We start from the raw sequence: 20,662 nt of genomic DNA on the forward strand, positions 1-20,662 counted from the left end.
CTGACTAACAAAACGTCCGAAGCGAGAGTCGCTGTCAGAATTCATTGCCGATCCCGCCTAATTTCCCTGATTGTCTGTGCAACAGCATATTAGACGCCAACCCTTAGGACACACCTTGATGGTTTTTCCCATCATGCACGTCGCCCGTGCCTTTGGGCTAAGGACTTCTCCTACCGACCTAACTCAATAAGGAAATAATTAATGTGTAGCGGTTCAAAATGGTGTGGACGCTTTTCACTCCTGGTAACGAACGTGACGTCAGATCGGAATTAGTTGATAAATTGGACAGATACCCATAAATATAAAATTAGCATCTTGTCGTCTTCTCGGACTTTCTAACCTTTTCTTTCTATCTTTTAATTATACAAAGGCCGTCTTGTCCTCTTTATACAGGTTTATATTTTTAAAAGGAGTAATTTATTTTTCTTTCGAGGGTGGTAGTTTTTGTCTAGGACGGATTTTTCTTCCATTATCGGATGCGAGTGTCTTCTAGATACTAATACCACCCAGTATCCAGCAGATGTCAGCGTCCATGACAATTTATATCCAGAAATAACTAGGTAATTACGGGCAGGCGGTACAGAATGTCGCTAACGAATGAAGATCTCATATTCACCGAGAAACTGTTTCTGATAGCAAATTAATTAAGTCAATTAACAGAGAAGTCATTAGGAGAAATTTAATGAGTTGGATCCTTAACGTAGTTCGGCGTTTTTCCTCACGCTCTACGCACAGGACAGAAATTTCATCAGTGCGTCCAGCCACGTGCATCCAGTCGAAGACGCAAGAAGACTTTTTCCATCTATCATCTTTCCAGGCATCCCTCTCGTACACCTCCTTCCTTTCCCCCCGTCTTTTCTTCCCTCCTTCCCCTTCGACGCTCCATCGAGTTTGGTGCAAGGCTTAACTCAACTCTTCCTCTCTTGTTTGAGATTCGCTAATATAATAAATTTCGATGCCGATGAACAAGGAGTCGCTGCAACAGACACAACTTTCGAGTCTGTCGCCAAAGATCGCATTGGTTCGGCTTTCCTGCCGAGCTTACGTCCTTGCAAAAAAGACCACTTTACAGGGGAGAATGTCATTTGCTTCGGATATTTGTCTTCTCGTTAGAAAGTCGATGATAAAACGTAAATTTAATTATTTAATAACCCTCCCGCTTTAAAACTGGGTTCGTCGCCTGTTCTAAATTATAATTTTTTGGGTAATAAACCTCGAAAAATAAGTCTAAACGGTTAATTAACGGGAGGAGAATTTAGTTCTTCGTTTTTAATGCTTTCATTTTAGCTTCCAGCTTTTTAAAATGGATGCGAATTTCGGGAAATAATCAAGAATTTTCTCTAATATTCCTGTAAATGTTTGCATTAAAATAGATTTCTTTCTACGTTTCCTTTTGCTGCCATAGCAACATTCCCGTCAACTAAGAACGAACATTCGAGCTGTCAGTTGACTTCTTAACAAATGACATTCTGATTCACCAGGGAGAATAGCGAAAGTTTCGTCGGCCACAAATTTTCCAAATCTTATTATCTAAACGTATTTTTGTTATGGGTTTCGTCAATTACACATGAATTTTAACTATTGAGTTACTCCAACTCGTCCCCACGGCACGTACTTAAAGTTACATTCAATTTTACCTGTCGACGAGATTATCAATAATGTGGTTGAGTTAAAGCCACGTTAGAAAAGAGATTTTGGAGTAAGTAGCGACATTTGACCCCATGTCATGATTTGTTCTCTCTGTGGGAACATTCACCAAACGACTATAGAGCTGTTCCGTCTTTCCAGGAGGATGAAGATTGATTCAATTCGGTAAATTTAAAATTGGTTGATTTATATTATCGATTTTTACCTTCAAAAATTCCGGGATATTTTATTATTCCTGATTAAAAATCTTTCACCTGCTGCATCCGGAATGATGCTCTCTCTCTCTCTCTCTCGCTCTCGCTCTTCTTCACGTAACCAGTGTTAAATATGGGGGATTTTTTTCTTTTTTTAACTAATAAAACACTAAAATAAATCGTTGGTGTGTCGTTATTTATCACGATTATGACATCACGCTTGGAGATGAGGAAGAAAATCTGGGAGGATTTGGATATGGGAGAAGAAGAAGAAGGGAAAAAAAAGGAGACGAAGATTCGGTAGGTTCACCTTGTCCCAGCAAACAAGTAGACAGCTTAGGAACTGTCTTTACAACTCTTTCCACATTCCCTTCTTTTGTTTCCATGACAACGGACAATATTGACTGGTTCGTTATTATTTTCTTTTTACTACCTCTAGTTAAACCATAGTCTGGAGACGATTATTGACGCAAAGCTGCTGCTTTGATAGCTCGGTGTGACCAACTGAAGCCAAGTTATTGCCGTCTCTCTCTCGGGAAACACAGAGCCAGAAACCCAAACTTAATGAATGTTATGCCCAAGGATAAGGTTTACGAGTGTCCGAATTTCATCGCACATTCCAATGTTCCAGATGTTTGATTTTTCAAACCGATGGAGTCGAGAGAAAGTTAGATTTTTACATCATCTCATTCTTCTTCTAAGATTTTCTTCCAATTAAATTTTAATATTTTTGTGTATTTTCTCCTTATAAAATCGCATAAATTTAATATTAATAAGGTAAGAGAGAAAGGGGGGAAGAAAAACTGTATTTTTCTCCGCCAATTAACGAAAAAAATATATATATTAGGGAATTAATTAGTTAACGAATGGATGTTAATCGAAATTAATCCCAAATAATCCTCTAGTTTAGCTTAATTAATCCATTAAATTTCATCAACTCGCACGAGATAATTTCGGCGTGACAGAGGAACTACTACTACAACAACAACAACAACACAAGGTATTTTAATAGATGGGTGAGTTAAAAGGCACTCGAATTAAAGGGTGAGGAGAGAAAAGAAAGAATCTTTAATGTAGAAAAAAAGAAATACACAAAAAATCCCTTAGAAAACTCACTTTTCTTAGGAGCTTTCTTTCATTCCTTTCTTCGATTCTTTAAATATCTCTAGGCAAGCAGATTAAGGATATCTTATTGAAATGTTAGACAAATATTCTTTTCCCTGATATCAAATACTAAACTAATTCCTAGAATCTAGTAAATTGAGGATTTTTTTTTCCCTACCCTCGGGCTTATACTCCGTTTCTTTTTTTTTCCCCCTGATTTTTTCCCTGCCGGTGAGGGAAACAAATCAGAAACGAAGGAAGAAAAGGAAAAAAAAAAAACAATGGAATTTAATTCGTCAAGAAACTATTTTATCCAATTGTGACGAAATTATATTATATTCCTCAGCATTTACAAATGGGGAAAAAGACGAATGATTTTTATATTTATATGAAAAGAAAAATTTCGATTAATTAAATAATTTTGCTGGTAAGAAAATCAGAAATCCTCTCTATTACTTACATTATCGACAAATCTCATTAAAACAATAGAAAAAAAAAAAGAGCTAACCAATTGCATATATTTAGTGGATGAGGTCTTAAAATAGTGGAATAAAAAAAAAATCCTCCAGCAAGTTGCATCTATAGAGCTTGACAAATTAATTCTATCGTCAAATCGGCAATCTCTTTAAGTGAGGAGAGGAAAGTAGATAAGAAAAAAGAAGACCAGTTTTCTCATCTTTCCACTATTTAGTATATCTTTTAGATTTTTATTATTTTAATTTTATTTAATCAAATCATAAAATATTCAACTGCGTGTAATAAAACGATTAAAATCCTTATGATCAATCCAGCAGAAAATCTCTCTCTCTCTCTCTCTTATCATTTTTTTTTCTGTTTTTAAATCGATCTCTTAAAACTTTCTTTGATCAGAAACATTCATTTACTCCGGATTTATAATTCGTGTAAAGCAATTATTTGTTTTACTTTTTAAGATTTAATTTCTATCTTCTAACATAGAAAGAAAGATAAAAATATCTCGTCATTAACACCTTCATCCCTTTTCTAAATATCTTTACAATGATCTGGATGTTGTTGTTCTTTTTTCTTCTTCTTCTTCTCTACGTTCCTCTTCGTTAATTCTGTAGAATTTTTCTGTGTAAATGTCTAGAGAAGGGATTGTCGACCTTTGACATGAGTTAGTAAAGAAGAAATGTGAATTTTATATTGAATTTATTAGAGTTTCTTCTCTCCTAGCTTACTCTCTCCCTTCACTTTCGGGGTTTAGATTCACACACAACACACACACGCACTTATCCTTCAGTCGGTTGGTGTAACAATAAGTTTCTTCACTCTTCTATGGTTTAAATTTTACATTTCCTGTTGGAAAACCACGATGTAGAGAATTGTCTCCCCGGAAATGCTCATCTTACACTTGACGAAATTGTTTTTTTTTTCTCTTTAAAATTAGTTTATAACAAGAATATTAAGAAGAGTTTCCTGCATCTCCGTGGAAGAAGAAGGAGAGGAGTGTATAATAATTAGCATCTTTATACACTCTTCTTTTTTTTTATCGCGTTGAAACTTCTCTAAAATTGCTCGATTGAGGCGAAAAAAAAGACCAGATAATTCTCTTATAATTTCGATTAAAAGGTTAAAAATATATACATAAAAATTATCAAAGTTTATTGTAAAAGTCCCATTAAAAATCCTAGAATAAATTATTAATTTCCACTTCATTTTTTTTTTTCAAATTTAATTCGAGTTGTAACCCATAAAACGAAATTTTATACTCGAGAATTTCTATGTAAAAATTTATATTTTTATTCTGACATTTGATAACTCCCATTAGAAATCTCTTACACTTAAAAATTCGAAAAAATAAACTCAATTTTTTTTTTAAATTTTAATTAAGAATTGCCTCACTTACAACCAGAAAATTCAATTTTTTTTTAACACCGAATTTGAATCTTTATAAACCAATGATAAAAGCGATTACATTCACTCGAAATGGCTTTATATTATGACGTATAACAGGAAGAAAAGATGAATCAATCGACGTNATATATATATATATATATATATTGATCCGCATCACTTGCATCTTTCAGGATAAAAAGAAAGAAGAAGAAGGGGGGATAAAAACAGGAAAAAGCATCCAAAAAATTTTGATTACCTTTCTCTAATTTAATTTTTAGTTACATCTTACGGTATGGAAGCTGCTTATTTTTTTTTATTTTTTGGTGGTTTTTTTAACCCAAGAAAACCGGTTGTTTGTTGCAAAATACTATTACTTCTCCATCCTTCATTAGATAAAATAATTATCCAGGACGTTCGCATTAATCTGATTATTTTCTTCCAAAATTTATAATGATTTAATTTTACTGTTATGTAAAAATAATAAAAATCGTTAAATATCTTTACTAGAAAAATGTAATCTATTATGTTAATCTATAAGGATAATAAATCTTATTATCCAAATTCTTTGAACTTATTTATTTTACTTAACTTATTATCCTTAAATAATGTTATTAGCTCGGTAAAAAATATTTAAAAAATGAGATTCTTGACGTTTCCTTAAAGTTGCCAGCAAATTTTTTTTTTTTTTTTTATATACGGGACTTCGATTATCCGGCCTTTTCTAAGGTCAAAAACTACCTTAATATAACTTTAATGGAATTTAAAAAATCACCTTTAAAAAGGTTTATAATTAGAAACACGATCAGGCAATAGAAGGAGGAGGAGGAGCAGGATGAGAAGAGAAGAAAAGGAGGAAGGAGGAGGAGGAGGATGTGAAGAGGAGAAGAGGAAGAAGTAAGATAAAAAGGGGAGAAAAAGAAGGAGGAGGAGGAGGAGAAGAGGAAGAAGAAGGAGGAGGAGGAGGAGTAGGATGAGAAGAAAAAAAGGAGAAAGAAAGATGAGAAGAGAAATAAGAGGAGAAGAGGAAGAAGAAAGAAAAAGAAGGAGGAGGAGGAAAAGCAGAATGAGAAAAAAAGGAGGAAGAAGTAAGATAAAAAGGAAAAAAGGAGGAGGATGAGAAGAGGAAGAAAAAGGAGGAGGAAAAGCAGGATGAGAAGAAAAAATGGAGGAAGAAGGATGAGAAGAGAAGAAGAGGAAGAAGAAAGATAAAAAGGGGAGAAAAAGAAGGAGGAGGATGAGAAGAGGAGAAGAGGAAGAAGTAAGATAAAAAGGGGAGAAAAAGGAGGAGGAAGAGGATGAGAAGAAAAAAAGGAGGAGGAAGAGGATGAGAAGAAAAAAAGGAGGAAGAAAGAAGAGGAGAAGATGAAGAAGAAAGATAAAAAGAGGAGGAAAAGAAGGAGAAGGAAGAGGAAAAGCAGGATGAGAAGAAAAAAAGGAGGAAGAAGGATGAGAAGAGGAAGAAGTAAGATAAAAAGAGGGGAAAAAGAAGGAGGAGGATAAGAAGAGGAAGAAAGAAGAGGAGACGGAAAAGAAGAAGGATTATTTTAATAATTAGCACCTGTAAACACAGAAGTCTCCGGCAAAAGTTTCTTAAAATGTAAAGGATACAGTTTATGAGAGAAGAGGCTGAAACACGAACGATGCAAATTAATAAAGGGGGAGGAGGAAAGTAAAAAAAAAAAAAAGTCGAAGAGGAATTCGAAAATTGACGCTAACCATTAAAAATCGTTGGTTTTATAAAACGTAACAATCATGTTTCTGGTGACATGGGACCATACTTTTTAACCTTAGGCGCGTATAAGGATTTTTACATTACGGGCAAAGGGAGATTAAGCAGTAAAAATCACACAGATGTAATTGGGGTTGGATGCCTTGGGACAAAGAGCTATTTTAATCTGAAAACATTAATCCATCCTGTAAGTGTGCCCTTTTCTCGTCGCTCCTGGTCTAGTTAATAATTGTCATAAAATTTTATTCTTCTTCTCGTTGCCTCAGGTGTAACTATGTTAATTTAAAACACCACAAAACCGTGTCAGAGACTGGGAAAAATCTTTAACCAACTTTTGTAAAACATGCGAAAAACTTGAAAGTTTTTATTATTCTTATTTTTAATTATTGAATTCGTCCCGTCCTCTTCTCACTTAATTGTTTACCTAGATCCAAAAGCGATAATATCGAATCCCGAGATCGCATCTGAGAGATAAAAAAAAAACACATGTGGAATCAAAAATTAGTCGGTCATTCTCCTATTGATCCTTTAACGAGTTGCTTGCCTAAGTTTAAACAGAGGATTTTTTAATTAAAAAAACAGTATTTGGAGGTAGGAGGAAGCAGAAATTGGAAGAGAGAAGGAGAAGGCTAAGAAGAGGATGAGAAAAGAAAGGAGGAAAAAAAAACATAAGAAAACAAAGAAGGAGGAGGAGGATGAGAAGAGGAAGGAAGAAGAGAAGAAGGAGAAAAAAACATAAGAAAACAAACAAGGAGGAGGATGATGAGAAGAGGAAGGAAGAAGAGAAGAAGGAGAAAAAAACATAAGAAAACAAAGAAGGAGGAGGAGGATGAGAAGAGGAAGGAAGAAGAGAAGAAGGAGAAAAAAAAACATAAGAAAACAAAGAAGGAGGAGGATGATGAGAAGAGGAAGGAAGAAGAGAAGAAGGAGAAAAAAACATAAGAAAACAAACAAGGAGGAGGAGGATGAGAAGAGGAAGAAGGAGAAAAAACATAAGAAAACAAAGAAGGAGGAGGAGGAGGAGGAGGAAAAAAGATTGTTTTAATAATTAGCACCTGTAAAGACAAGAAGCGGAAAATGGATCCCCTCTTCCTCCTCCTTTTCTTCTTCTTCTCTATTTTTTTTTTTTGAAGCATCCGAATTCTAATTTCGGACGGTTTGATTATTAGCAAAATTTTACAGCTTAGTGTAGGGAGAGGGAGGGAATTTTTACGAGTTTAGTGGTTAAGAGTGGAAGATGACAGGTCATAAGAAATATTCAAATGACACAGAGTCGGTCAGGAATCACTAAACAATGATAATATTTCAACATCTTTTATGTCCGGTGTCATTAATTGCAAAGGAGCGAGTCGGGGTCCGGTCCCGACTTTAACAACATTTTTACGATGTGTTGTACCAACGAAACCAGACAAATATATAAACAGATGACAATGTACAATTTAATTTAATAAAATTTGAAAAATGCCATACTTCCACCGTCTTTTACACGACCGTCTAATTCTTCATTAAATTTATCAAGCTAAAATTAATTAGCAAAGGCATTGATGGAAGACAAGGCACTCCACTCATTAAGTTCTTCAGATGACTCATTAATTTTTCATCGAAGATTTATTAGCTCGAGAAAAACACTGATGGCAAATGCTTCAGTAAACCATTCCTTCTACTATACCCCCTCAATAAAACTTTATGAGTAAAAGTATCACATGACCTCCTGCGTCATAACTTTGTTATCTTTATCCTTTTTGAATTAAAAGTTATTTTTAAAAATCTCTCTTTAAAACTATAAATCATAACCTGACAATGCGCTCTCCACACACACAACACACAGGCGCTCTCACAGACACAGCGATTCCTGCCCCCTCCCATTCTTGGCACCGATAAAAAAAAAGAAAGGAAACCCAATCGGAGGGGGGGACGTAGAAAGTCCGATTTTAATCGGAGGGCCCATTTTTATACTTTATATCGATTTTAATCCCGTACAAAGAGTTAATTTTACGGCTACTCTCCGGCATTTTTAGCACCCTCGACGGTGATCGATGCGCGAAGATGACGGATTCCCATCCCGTAAATACGTTAAAATCCGTTCAAAAATACATATATTGGTGTCTGCCCTTTGGCTTTTTCCCCGTTAATTCGGACTCGATTCGTTATATCGGGGTGGAAATGATAGAGAGAGAGAGAGAGAAGTGATTAACCTAAGAATGAATCGTCGCCACTTACCCGAAGAGGAAACGTTGGTGAAGGGGTCAACTCAATCTGGCTGCAGTCTTGAGTGTTGCCTACCTTTTCTTTTATGACGTAGATCGAATATGTTTTCGGTGGTATCCGATATTATCGTTCTTTTGCTGTTCTTCAATGTCATTGCCCTTTCGTTGCTCTTCTCTTTGGCTGTTCTTTTCGTGTTCAATATCGTCGTAACCCTTCTTAAGCTTCACGCTCGTTACTCGCTTCTCCTTCTCCTCCTCTTCTCCTCCTCCTCCTCTTAGCTACACGCTTTTACTCGTTTTATGTTTTCCTTTCCTCTCTGTATTCTGCGGATGAAGTTCATTTTTTTCATTCGACACTAAATCATGAAATATATCTGTTTTCCCTTATTCTACGACTAAAGCCAAATCCTTCGACCTCCTCTCTCTCTTCTTTATACATCCAAAAATTAAAATCCCTCTCATTGCTCCCGTACTTCACCCCTCCTTATCCTAAGTAGATTTAAATACTGTTTTCTTCTTCCTGTCTTCTCGTTAATACGGTGGCGATGACGTTGCTCCCACTACTCTTACTATCACCACGTGCCAACTCCTGTTGGTCTCGTGTATTTTTTTCTTTTATAGGACACAGCCACGCGCTCGGACTTCCCCCCCCCCTTTGTTTTTTTTTTTATCGCCTCAAACACGCTCGATTTTCTTTGTTTATAATAAATTATAAGGCGCAAGATGGACGTCGCTAACGATCGACTTTAAGAAAAAGGGAGGGAGGGAGGTTAAGAAACATTTGGGAATAGGTTAAGAAACGATTGCACGTGATAATGCGGGGAGCGTATTTATCGAAAAATTAAAAAAAAAAAATACATATGATAATAATAAAAAAAAGAGAAAAATTCCACGGTTAATAACGGAGCGTACTTAATTAGTAAGGTGGTAGAAGGTGGGGGGAAAATGGAGTGGAGAGAGAGGAAAAAGCAGTCACGTGTCAGGTTAGTTGAATTACGATTATGGCAGGAGTTACAACGATCCCTTCAAAATTGCCTTTCTTTTAACGTTGCTGACAATCGGTCACAATCACCGGTGTTTATTAGAGGATTGGCAGCACCGAATCCGGAAACGATTTAAGCTTTAACAACACCTTAAGACGTCGATAGACTTAAGTCTTGGCTTCGATATTGATGTGGCCGAGTTTCTAGAACAAAAATAATTGCACAAATGTTTCTATATGCTAATTTACTTGTCAGTTAGACAGGATATTTGGTTCTTTTCTACACACACACACACACAGATACACACACACATCCAATTTAAGCTCGCAACCCTCTATTACTTTACAACTTTCAACCCTTTAGATTAGCTTCTATAACTTTTCATTAGGGGGTTATCGCAGCTGGTAACACTTTTTTAAATCCACCCACCTCCCTCCTGACCAAAAAAAAAAACGTTTATTTTATTATTTTTTAAACGAGGAAGGGAGGGAATTTTCGGAAGTCGAAACTTCTGGAGAGGAGGGGAGGAAGGGGAAGGGGAGAAAAAAAAAATAATACGTAAACAAATAGAAGAATTTAACGCCGGTTTTCCTCGTTAAAAATGCGAGCCTCCTGCAATTAATTTAGGAGTTTACAATTTTATTATAAGAAAACTTTGTTTCCTTTAGCTATTTAATAGATAGTTTTAACATCAAATGATAATTGACAAACTCGTTTTCGACAACATTAAAATCGTTTTCCGTTACGCCCCTCGGGCATAACTCCATTTTCTATACTCTCCAACCTTTTCAATACTTCATTGAGGGTTAATTAGACAAACCTTCGGACTTAAACAAACAATCGAAAGTGATCACACTACAAAACCTCAAGAATTTTAAACAAACTTTCCTTTATTTTCTAGTCAACTGTTACTTTAGCAAACACGGGTAAGAATTACAGCCCGGGGTTACGATCGTAAAGATTCGATCGACCGAGCTCGCTCCTAACTTCATATTTTTCTGTAACAAACTTGGGTCCACACCCCCCACATTCTTAATAATTATCTTCGTCTATTGACTCTTACGGGGAGAGGGGGGGGCAATTTCTATTGTCTAGTGTTTGGATCGAGGGACGACGACGATGGTGATGATGCTTGCAGTATGGAACGACAATCATTCGGACGACGGGGCGATTGGAAACACTGGTAAATTGGCCGAGCTCCTCTATCACTACATAATAGATAAACTGATGGAAGGAAGGGCGCAACCGGTAGAAATAACATATAACCCGCACTCGATTACCCCGCTCGGTGGTAACAAAACAGGCACTCTAGTTAGAAAAAAAAGGTAGCATTAACGGCTAGTAAATTATATCGAGTCTCGTCTTCTCGGTGTAATTTTCTATCGACGTCATAAATCAACCAATACAATCGGTTCCCTATAGTCGCCGATCGAAGTACAGATGTTAGGGGTATACAATACAAATGCGCCCGGCCACCTACCGTGTTTAAAAAGAACAGATGTCACGGTGAATGGGACAAACTAGGCAGTGTCACAACATTAATACACGATGACCACTCCCGGCAAGTCGAAAAATGCAAAGACACCTGGAACATAATAAGAAGAGCAGATGTGGAGGCATAAAATAGGAGGGAAAGAGAGAGAGAGAGAGAGAGAGAAAAGAGGGGAGGAAAAAAAGAGGAAGAGGAGAGAGAGAAGGGAAAGAATTTCGTCGGCGAGAGAGAAACGTTTGTAAAAGATGCATTAATTACCCCTTATTATTAGAAGCAAAGTCGATAAGTCACCGCTCGTTGGCAGATAATCCTTGACTAATGCGAAATCATTATTGCCAAGATAACAACCATATGGATACATTAGTTGAGCAGTGTACAATTATACTTATCTAAAGTTCACAATAAGGCCGGCGGTTTACGTAGATTATAATTATTATTAGTGCGCTTTTCGATTGTTTGGTGTCTATCTTAAGCTAAAGAAGAGAAAACAATGTCTCGAGACACGGCTAACAAAAGCTTCTCCCCTTCATTTAGTGTGTGTGTGTGTGTGTGAGAGAGAGAGAGAGTGCAAATCAAAAGAATGCCTTAATGTGACGAGAGGTATCTGAGTCAATAAAACCTTGGCTGAATGCTTGTCGCCCGGGCTTTACGGCGAATTATATAAGAAACCTCAATTCTTAATGACCTTCCTTTTCTTTCCACCCCAAAATACGATTAATGCGTGGATCTCGGGCAATCCCTCCTTTTTTAACTCCTCCATTACTAACATTTCTACTTTATTTTCTCCACTTTATTTCCTAAAATGGTTTTCTCGGACATTTGTCGCATTCATTTTATTTCTCTCCCCCCCTCTCGCTCAACCGTTACGCGCGTAAATCTCGCATCGATCTTCCCTAAGAAAAAAACTAAGCGCGCGCGCGCGAGGGGTGATCAAAAAAAAAAAAAAATTCGCGTATGTAATCGCCGCTAGTTGAGAAGACGGACGATAGATGGCGCCGTTCGAGCACCCCTTACTCCGTCGACCTTTTTTTTTCCTCTTCTTCTTCTTCCTTCCCCTCCGGTCGGACGTCCAACGATAGGAAGCGTGTTCAATTAAACAATTCTCTCCTCCCCCCTCGGTCCACTTCCGTATCCCCCGGTCGAACGCGGTCGTCTTGGCAACCGACGGTGTCACTCTCTTCAATTACCTCTCGGAGCGGCCAGGTGGTCATGCGACCGTCGAGTCTGCCGACATGATTGGCAAACAATAGCCAGACTTTATTGAAATAGTTACGCTTCGACCATTCTATTCCGTCGCTCGTGACAGGTTGCGTGACGTCGAACACCTCGCGTCACTTTTCGTCCGTTATTTTTGCCAGCCCATTGGATTTTTATTAACGAAAAGGTTATCCTTCCGAGAAATTATTATTATTCCAAATGAGCCGAGTATCTGTCCTACTTTTTCCGGACGGGGGGAGGAGAGAGAGTGAGGATTCGGAAGCGCGAGACGCCGCCGCGATTCTTACCTGTTGGGCGCGAGGAAATTCCGAAAAAGCCGCAACTTCCGGTAAAGACGGGGGTGTACAAACACACCGGAAACGACGGCGCGGAAGGATTTAAATATATATATTTATATGGGGGAAGAAGAGGGAGGAGAGAGAGAGGGAAAAAAATCTTCGGAGAGGGGGGGAGGAAACGGAGGAAACAAGATCGATAGAAATTAACAAATAAAAAAAAAGGGGGCAAAACGTATAAAAATCGGGAAAAAAGAAGATGGAGTCGGTTACGCGGATTAATATCGTCACAATCTGCGAGATTCAATAATAAAAAAAAAGAAGAAGAAGAAGAAGAGGAATAAGATAGAAAAGAAAATAAAAAAAAACCTCATTTATTTCTTTCTTCTAATAAAAAATTACGGCATTTGCAAGAGTAACATTTAAAAAGTATCCATTTCTAGCCTCGACGTCGAAGCCATCAAAAGGGAAATGGCATAAAAAATAACCGGACTTTCAGAAAAGACGAAACAATGGGGTAGAGCACGTGCGGTGCACCACGTGGATACTTTATAGTTGGAAGCAACCGAGTTTAATCCATTCTAATATGACAGCGGAGGAGCCGGACGGCATGCCAAAGGACGTCCGCTCTTATTATTCTACTTTTATTACGGTACATCCGACGGCAGTAACTCAAGCAGTCGGTAGAGGAATTTGCATACAGATATGCGCCTTCCAGGAGCTAAAACGAGACACGGGCGATCATGCAAATCGGCTCGTTTTATATCCGACCCCGAACAGCTCCTTCTGCACCTTCTACACCCTCCAATACCACCACCGGAACCTCTCTTGACCCGCTGACGTCATCTCCTGTTACTCGGACATCGTCTCCCGTCCGCCATTTTCTTCTTTCTTTACGTTGTGTGGGGGGGGATTCGGGCCCGTCTCCTCGTGTTCCTCCCCATCTACCCACCCGGATCGATGTCCACCACGCCAACCTTAACGACCGCGTAAATCTACCGGTGGTTTTCAATTCGCCAGCGGGAAATTCGCTAGCGAAGAGGAGCAGCGAGACATTTTTCTTTTTCTTTTTTTTTCTTTTTTTTTTTGTTTTTTCCAGGCCGATTACTACACTTTCTTACATATAATTAACGGGCGATAACTCGAGTTCGACATAAATTAAAAAGGAAAGAGAATTATTGGTCAATCCTTTCGCCAGACTGACCAATGAGCAGCGGTAAAAATTTTATGCTAATTCCTTTCGACTCGCGGCCCGAGTCCGGCGTTCTAGTCGCGCGATTTATCGCTTTTTCGTTTCGTTTATTACCCGTCCAGCGATAATACGCTGGGCAGCTTTCGTACTCCACCCGTAATTATCGACCCTTAAAGTAGAGTTCGAGCTCTTGACTTTTTTATTTTTTATTTATTTTTTGTAACTAGTATCGCTATGTCCGTTTTTCTCGCCTGGCTAAAAAGTGACGACGTCCATCTGGAGGGATTGGTTCCCCGGTATAATTTTTCGACCCCTCTCCGATCGTAATCGGTTGTTTCTGGTGGAAGAAATGTAGCAGCTTTCTTTTTTCCGAGAGTTTCGGGCTCGTAAGCGACGATGGTAAAAGTCGCGCGAGCGATGGTAGGAGGTGGCGAGAGAGAGAGAGAAAAAAAAACGCGGAAAATAACGGCATTTCCGGTTAATAGCGGCACTCGTTAGGTATAAAGAGGCAACCGGAAGATTGGGCTTCTCCCCGCTTTTAAATTTATTTAATGCCTTCCCCCCGAAATCCTCTTCTCGTCGCTCGACATAAAAAAGAACCGCCCGATTAATCGCAATTTACGCAATTTTCGCTTTTGCTAAATATCGCTTTTCTCGCGCGTAATTTCTCATTCGTTCTCGGTCTTAATGCTCGCGCCCACGTCTCTCGCGCTGTTTTTTTCCCACCCGCCTCGTAAATTACTTAAAGAAGAACGCCGAGTTCCGAGGTCCTTCGAGGGGGCCCGAGCGACATCCGGATCGTCGCTAGCCATCGAAAGCGACGATCCCCCGTCGGACTACCGAAACGACACACGGAAACGCCCGTTCGAACCCCTTTGCAACGCCAATTAATTCGGTTTATTTAACGCGATCTTTCTCTCCCCCCTCTCCCTCATTCGCCCCTGTTTTATTAAGACACGTAGAGGCGTCCGTCCGTCCGTAACGCCGTCCAGCGCTTGGTTTTAAGAGGGGAGAAGCGTAACTTTGTAAAGTGAAGAGGGGAGGAGCGTTAACAAACGTGGTATTTATATTTAGTTACCGGACCCCCCCAGTAGGAATTTTATAGGTCTACGTTCGGGCGGCGATAATAGAGGTCGCTACACTTGCCGTCTACTTGTTATTCTGTACGCTTAACACGAGCGTGATTACCGAAAGGTAGAGTTCGAGCTCGCGCAATCACATATTTTCCCTACGATTTTTACGGCCTTCCCGAGTATCCGGTAGGAGCCGTTCGACCTTTGACCTTTCTTCGGAAAGTCCCTTTTTTAACACAGTGGGCGCAATCCCCCCCAATTCCGAAGACGGTAAATAGATGGCTGGAAAGGGGGGGTTCCTCCCCCAAAATACGGTGACCCAGTTTTTCGCACCGACTCTAATTTCGTCCGCGGGAAAATTCGTTCGACCGATTTTTACGGAGGAATCGACCAGGTAAAATCGTCCCGAAGGTGAAGGAAGGGCCCTTCCGCTTCCCCGATTTCGACTCCGCACCCTACAACGGGAGCGAAGGGGGAGGGACAAAAAAGCCGCACCTTGGCCGGTACTCTGGACCAATGAAAAAACTCGTTTGATTTGGGTATAATCTTAGGATAAAAGGGGGAGGAAATGAAAGAAAAAAGTGCGTAATTCGCACCCTGGAAGTGCAGAAATGACTTTAAGATAGGGAAGTTTTCGGCCCGAAGTAGCTTGTACGGATGGATGGAGGGAAGGAGAAAGGGGAAAGGAGAGGGAGAAGTAAAGAAAGAGATCATTTTTCGATCCGCTTAAGACTTTACCTGCCGCCCAATTATTGACGAATATAAAATTAGAAAAAAAAAGAAATGCTAAAAAATAGAAAAGGCTCCGGCGTGATTAATGACGCTTATCAAAAAAGAGCATCGACGAAGCGAAGACGGATGCGGAGGTGAAAGAATTCTTTCCCTCCCGTTTTTTCCCTAAACAAATACTTGTCTGTTTCCCTACGGTGGAGCCAATTTCCCTTCGGAAAGAAGAGCGTTTCGGGGGTGGGCCCGGTGGCGGGGACGCCCCCTGGTGGGAAGAAATAAATGAAAAAAAAAAAACAAGAGTCTCACCGCGGGTGCGGGTGGCGATTCGCGGAGTCCGGGCACGAGAGAGGCGAAGGGAACATGCGCGCCGGCGACGGTAAGTAGGCGACGACGGCGGCTTTCTGGTGTCTGCGAGACGCGGTTCGGCGGTGAAGCGCCAACGCGGGACGAGGGAGGAGGAGGGCCGTGATTGGCCGACAGTTGGCGAGGACGGCCCGGTAGCGGGATAAGCGCGCGGTCGCGCCGTCGACGTGCCAGTATCGGTGCAGCCGCGGCGAGGTGTACTCGCGCTCGGAACCGATGGACGACGGTAGGGGGCACTGCACCCCCTCGCCCGCTTCTGGTCTGGCGTCGCCGCACTCCCTTCAGACACCCCCGAATCTGGAGCCGGGTGTCATCGTCACCGAATCGGACGGACTCAGCCCCAAGCATGGACAGCAGACGTCGGGCCTTTTGGCCTCGCCCCGCTCCGCTCTGGAAACGCCGCCGCGCCGTTCGCCGGTCAGCCCGGCGGGCCTGGCGCCCGTTCAGGTGCCCCAGCACAAGGGCTACCCGCCGGCCGGAATGAACGGGGGCGTCCCCAAACACTGCCTGGACGCCTTTCACCCGCGCGGCGGCGGCGGCGGCGGACCCGCGGTCGGGACGCCCGTCTCGGCCCCGGCCGCCCTGGCCTACGGGGGCAGGCCCACCCATCCCCCCTCGCCGCCCGGGGTGCCGGCCGACGTGTCGGTCAACGAGTGTCGTCTCATCGACTACAGAGGTGCCAAAGTGGCCGCCTTCCTGGTCAACGCCGAGTACCTTCTCTGTTTACCTCAGGCCTTCGAGCTGTTTCTCAAGCATCTGGTGGGAGGACTACACACCGTGTACACCAAGTTGAAAAGATTGGACATCACTCCCATCGTGTGCAACGTGGAACAGGTGAGAATCCTTAGAGGACTCGGAGCTATTCAGCCAGGTGTTAATCGTTGCAAGTTGCTGTCGTGTAAGGACTTTGACACGCTGTACAAGGACTGCACCACGGCCAGGTACGTGTCTAGTCCTTTTCTACGCTCCGTTCGCGCCGTCGGTCGCTCGCTCCCCCTCTGCCTGCCGCCTGGTCCGGGGGAAACGAGCGGCGGAAGGCGCCCTCCTGCCGTCCGGCGCGTTCCCGAGGAAACGGAGGGCCCGGGGGCCCCGTAGAAAAAATCCCCGGGAGAAAAAGGGGTAGAGGAAAGAGGACGGGGAAAGGCCATCCGGCCAGCCAGCGCGCGCGCGCCCGGACCATCCCCGATTAAGGCGATCGGCGGATAAACAATATTAACAAATATTGTCGCGCGCAAACATATCCTCGGGAGCTGCGCTCTAATCCTTCGCGCCGCCGGGTCCGAGTGGGAGGCGAAAATCCCCTCGGCTTATTATCGAGTTTAACGGATAACGTCTCTATATTTACATACTTATTAATTTATTAGGCGACGACCGGGGGAGATCCTTTCTCGACCTTTCTGGACGGCGGCGCCCTCTACGCTCCTTCCAGTCGTTTCCACCTCCAAACGGATCCCTCTTCCGCCCGTTTTCGGTGGAAAAAGGTCGCCCTCCGCGCCCGGAACGCGCCGGTAAGCGGCGATCGCGCCGGCTTATCTCGGCTACTTTCGCTCATTTCTCCCACAATGGTGGCGCTTATTGCGTTGTCTACGATTCCATACGAAATTTCGGTCCCTCTTTCTTTCGTTCAGGGCCAGGGTTCGATCCCCTCCTAATTTCGCACCGGAAATATTCGGCGCGCGCGCGCGCCGCGCTTTCCGTTCCGGCGACGCCAACAAAAGACGACGGCCCTATCCTCCTCCCCCATCGTTGGGGAGGACCGACGAACGAAACCCCGATTAACCGGGACGAAGAGAACAACGCAACAGTTCGAAATGCGCGGGGAAAGGGGCATAAGTCGGGGGGGAAAGATAGAGTTTGACGGGCGAGGCGCGAAGGATTAGGGTAATCCCGGATAAGACGTTGGTTACGAGGGAAGGAACCGGGCGAGTTTTTTGGAGTCGCGCGCTTAGAAAGGGAGAGTTAACATCTGTCGAGAGGAGGCGACGATCGAACGGGAGCGGCGGGGGGTCGCCGTCCTTCCGCTCGTACGCGACCCCGAATAAAAAAAATAACAAACCGATGACTCATGGCTTGCGGTGGCGGCGTTAAACGTGATCGACGCGACCGACGCGTCGGTCGGCCGCGCCGTTCCCAAGCGAAAGGGGACGAAAAACCCCCGAGCCCGTCGATGGGGCGCCTGCGCGGTTAATCTCTTTAATCGCGATTTTACTATTTATTTAATCGCCCGTTTTATTGTTCGATTTATTAAATTCTTAGCGCGCCCTTTACGAGCCAGAAAACGGCCGAAAAGTTCGGTTCGAAATCGAAACGACGTTCTTACGGGCGGCGAGATTGGTCCGGGCGAAATTTTATTCTTTTCTCTTATTGGACGGGCCGACGGGGGGGAGGAAGGAAATCCGATTTTGATTTTCAATAAGGCAAGGCGGTGTTAAAAGTCGAAAGACTAAAGGTGGAACGTAAATCTATCCCCTTTTAACCCGGCTTTCCGCTTTCGGCGCCTGTTAATGGAGGGGGTAGGAAGAAAAATCGGTTACAGTAGGGACGACGCCCCGACTGTTTATCGCCGGGCCCGGAGAGGAAGAAACGGGCCTAGTAGGGCCCCGTTCGATATTCGCACGAGTGAGGCCAGCCGAGACACGTATCTAAGTCTATCGATCGCTCTCACCTGGTCCCCGTCACCAACGTTAATTGACGTAGAACACTACGAACGTGGGACGAACACCGAAACTTAAAAGGGGACATGGTAAAAATCTTAAAACTTGTGTCGGTCCGAACGGGTCCCGATTTGCTCGTAAGCTAAACAAACTTAAATTTGACATCCGGTGTCGAGTCTGTGTTTAGTTTAGGGCCTCCATACCTTTATGGTTATTTAGTGGAGGGGTGGGCCCGTTATGTGTTATAAATTAAGATTACAATTAGTCTAAATCCAAGTGTTTCGGCGTGGCTAACAAAAGAGAAACGTAGGCAAACGCTTTGGTCCATGTTGCCAAGTACAGTACTGTACGTCCAGCCAGACCTGTGTTTCTCGACTTTTCTTCTCAAGTCTCCCCCTTTTAGTGTAAATTTCTTCTAGTCTTCCCCTTAACCAAACTTCAAAGAACGATACTGTATAATTATTTGTTATACAAGTCCATTCTTATATCCGTTATAGGGTAGCTGTTGGATTATGGGGTAGAGGCAGCCGGGCACGTGGTCCTCGTCTTAAAAGCTTTTATACACCTAACTTATGCCGTGTTCTCTTCACATAAGTTTCCTAAATAGAAAGAGATATACGAACATATTTTCAGGGGAATGAAGAGTATCGTGTACTGTACAGTACTTTCCCGGTGTTCTTTTCTTGTATATCTAACAGCGTTACATTCTTTACACCTTTCTCACCCCCGTGGAGAAGAACCAATTGGGACGATATCGTAGGTCTTTCTTGTCTTAATTACCACCCTTTTTCGTAGTCGTAGTGTTATTTTTTAACTATTCGTCCGTGTCCTAGTGTTGCGGGTCCTTAGCCATTTCGGTAGGACACAAAAATAACTCGTACAAAGTAACGAAATCGTTGTTTCTGGCAACTTAGAAACGCCGCTTTAATGCCATTTAACGAAATACCTGTAGGAGTTAAACGAGGAGAATTTCGGGCCTAGGCCCTATTAATTAGGCCTAAGAATATCTCCGTTTCCAGGTATGATTTTTACCTGGAAGACCGTCGGATAGGATGAGAGATTTGTGTGTTTTATGACAACCGAATTAGAGGGGATCCTGTAAAAACGGTGAAGGTATCGGAAGAGGTTTTTGATTGTATTCTGTCCGTTTTCGTCGAGCAGATTTAATGCTGGAAGTAAATTTTTCGGCGTAGGCGCGCGACCCTCTTCGCCTTTTGACACTATCGGATCTAAGTAATTCCCCGTGTTAAGATAATCCTACGGTCGAGGCGCAAATTCGATCGAATTCTCTTGGCCTCCCCCGACGTCTAGGCCTGGTTAGGACGGACGAGCATCGACCGCATTCCTAGGTTAAAGTTAACACTTCTAGATACTTTACGGAGTTTGTGGGACAGAGTTTTACCGTAGACAAAGGGAAGAGGGCCTCGTATTTGTTAAAACGTTACTTTACTTAGAAATTTCGGGAGGGTCTGGTTTTAAGTGCGGAAAAGTAACTTGTCTCCTTCACTTTTCGGCATTTTCTAACCCCCGTTTCCAAGCGTCGAATTTCGGAGAAAGTCTGAAAAACCTGCGTTACGACTCCACCTACGACAGGTGAGGGGGGGCCCCGGTTACGCCGCCGGAGATTCGCAGTCCGATCGCGTCGATGTGGTTCGATAGAGGGCGTGGCCGTCGGTCTTTACGACCAGACGTCTTTCTCGTTCGGTACCGCACCGTCGTGACATAACAATGGATTTTCTGGTGTGCGCGCCTATTGTTAACACGATGTTCGCCACAAACGGGCGCACGCGACCGTCCATCTCCCACACTAAACGTCGCGTCGCCCAATTGACGTCCGCGATAGCGATTTTTCTCGTCTCTTTCCGGGGTCCGGAACGAAGACGAAACACCTTTTTCGCTTCCATTTTCGGGCATAAATNTAAAAAAAAAAAAAAGTCGAAGAGGA

General features: G+C 42.3%; 2 protein-coding genes across 2 annotated transcripts in view; both read left to right on the top strand.

Moving 5' to 3' along the window:
• Positions 1-218: 218 nt before the first annotated feature.
• LOC111612361 (protein PXR1-like) lies at positions 219-6,268 on the top strand. Its single transcript, XM_023356692.1, has 4 exons — positions 219-243; positions 5,643-5,674; positions 5,724-5,741; positions 6,188-6,268. Exons 1-4 carry the CDS (start codon positions 219-221, stop codon positions 6,266-6,268), a joined length of 156 nt encoding a protein of 51 aa, XP_023212460.1.
• Positions 6,269-16,083: 9,815 nt separating this feature from the next.
• Positions 16,084-20,662, top strand: part of LOC111618125 (dachshund homolog 1-like) — a 56,771-nt gene continuing 52,192 nt past the window's right edge. The window contains exon 1 of the mRNA XM_023359935.1: positions 16,084-17,004. Coding sequence (XP_023215703.1) covers positions 16,280-17,004 — 725 coding nt within the window. The 5' untranslated portion in view covers positions 16,084-16,279. The remainder of the gene's footprint in view (positions 17,005-20,662) is intronic.

This window comes from Centruroides sculpturatus, unplaced genomic scaffold (genome assembly GCF_000671375.1).
Source record: "Centruroides sculpturatus isolate CEXI.00-Female unplaced genomic scaffold, Cexi_2.0 scaffold146, whole genome shotgun sequence".
In the NCBI taxonomy this organism is placed as follows: domain Eukaryota; kingdom Metazoa; phylum Arthropoda; class Arachnida; order Scorpiones; family Buthidae; genus Centruroides; species Centruroides sculpturatus.

Excerpts from the sequence above, each read along its gene's own strand:
- LOC111612361 (XM_023356692.1), top strand. The coding sequence starts at position 219 with ATGGTGTGGACGCTTTTCACTCCTG. Across the intron at positions 244-5,642 it reads GTGGACGCTTTTCACTCCTG|AGAAGAAAAGGAGGAAGGAG; the intron begins GTAACGAACGTG and ends CAGGATGAGAAG.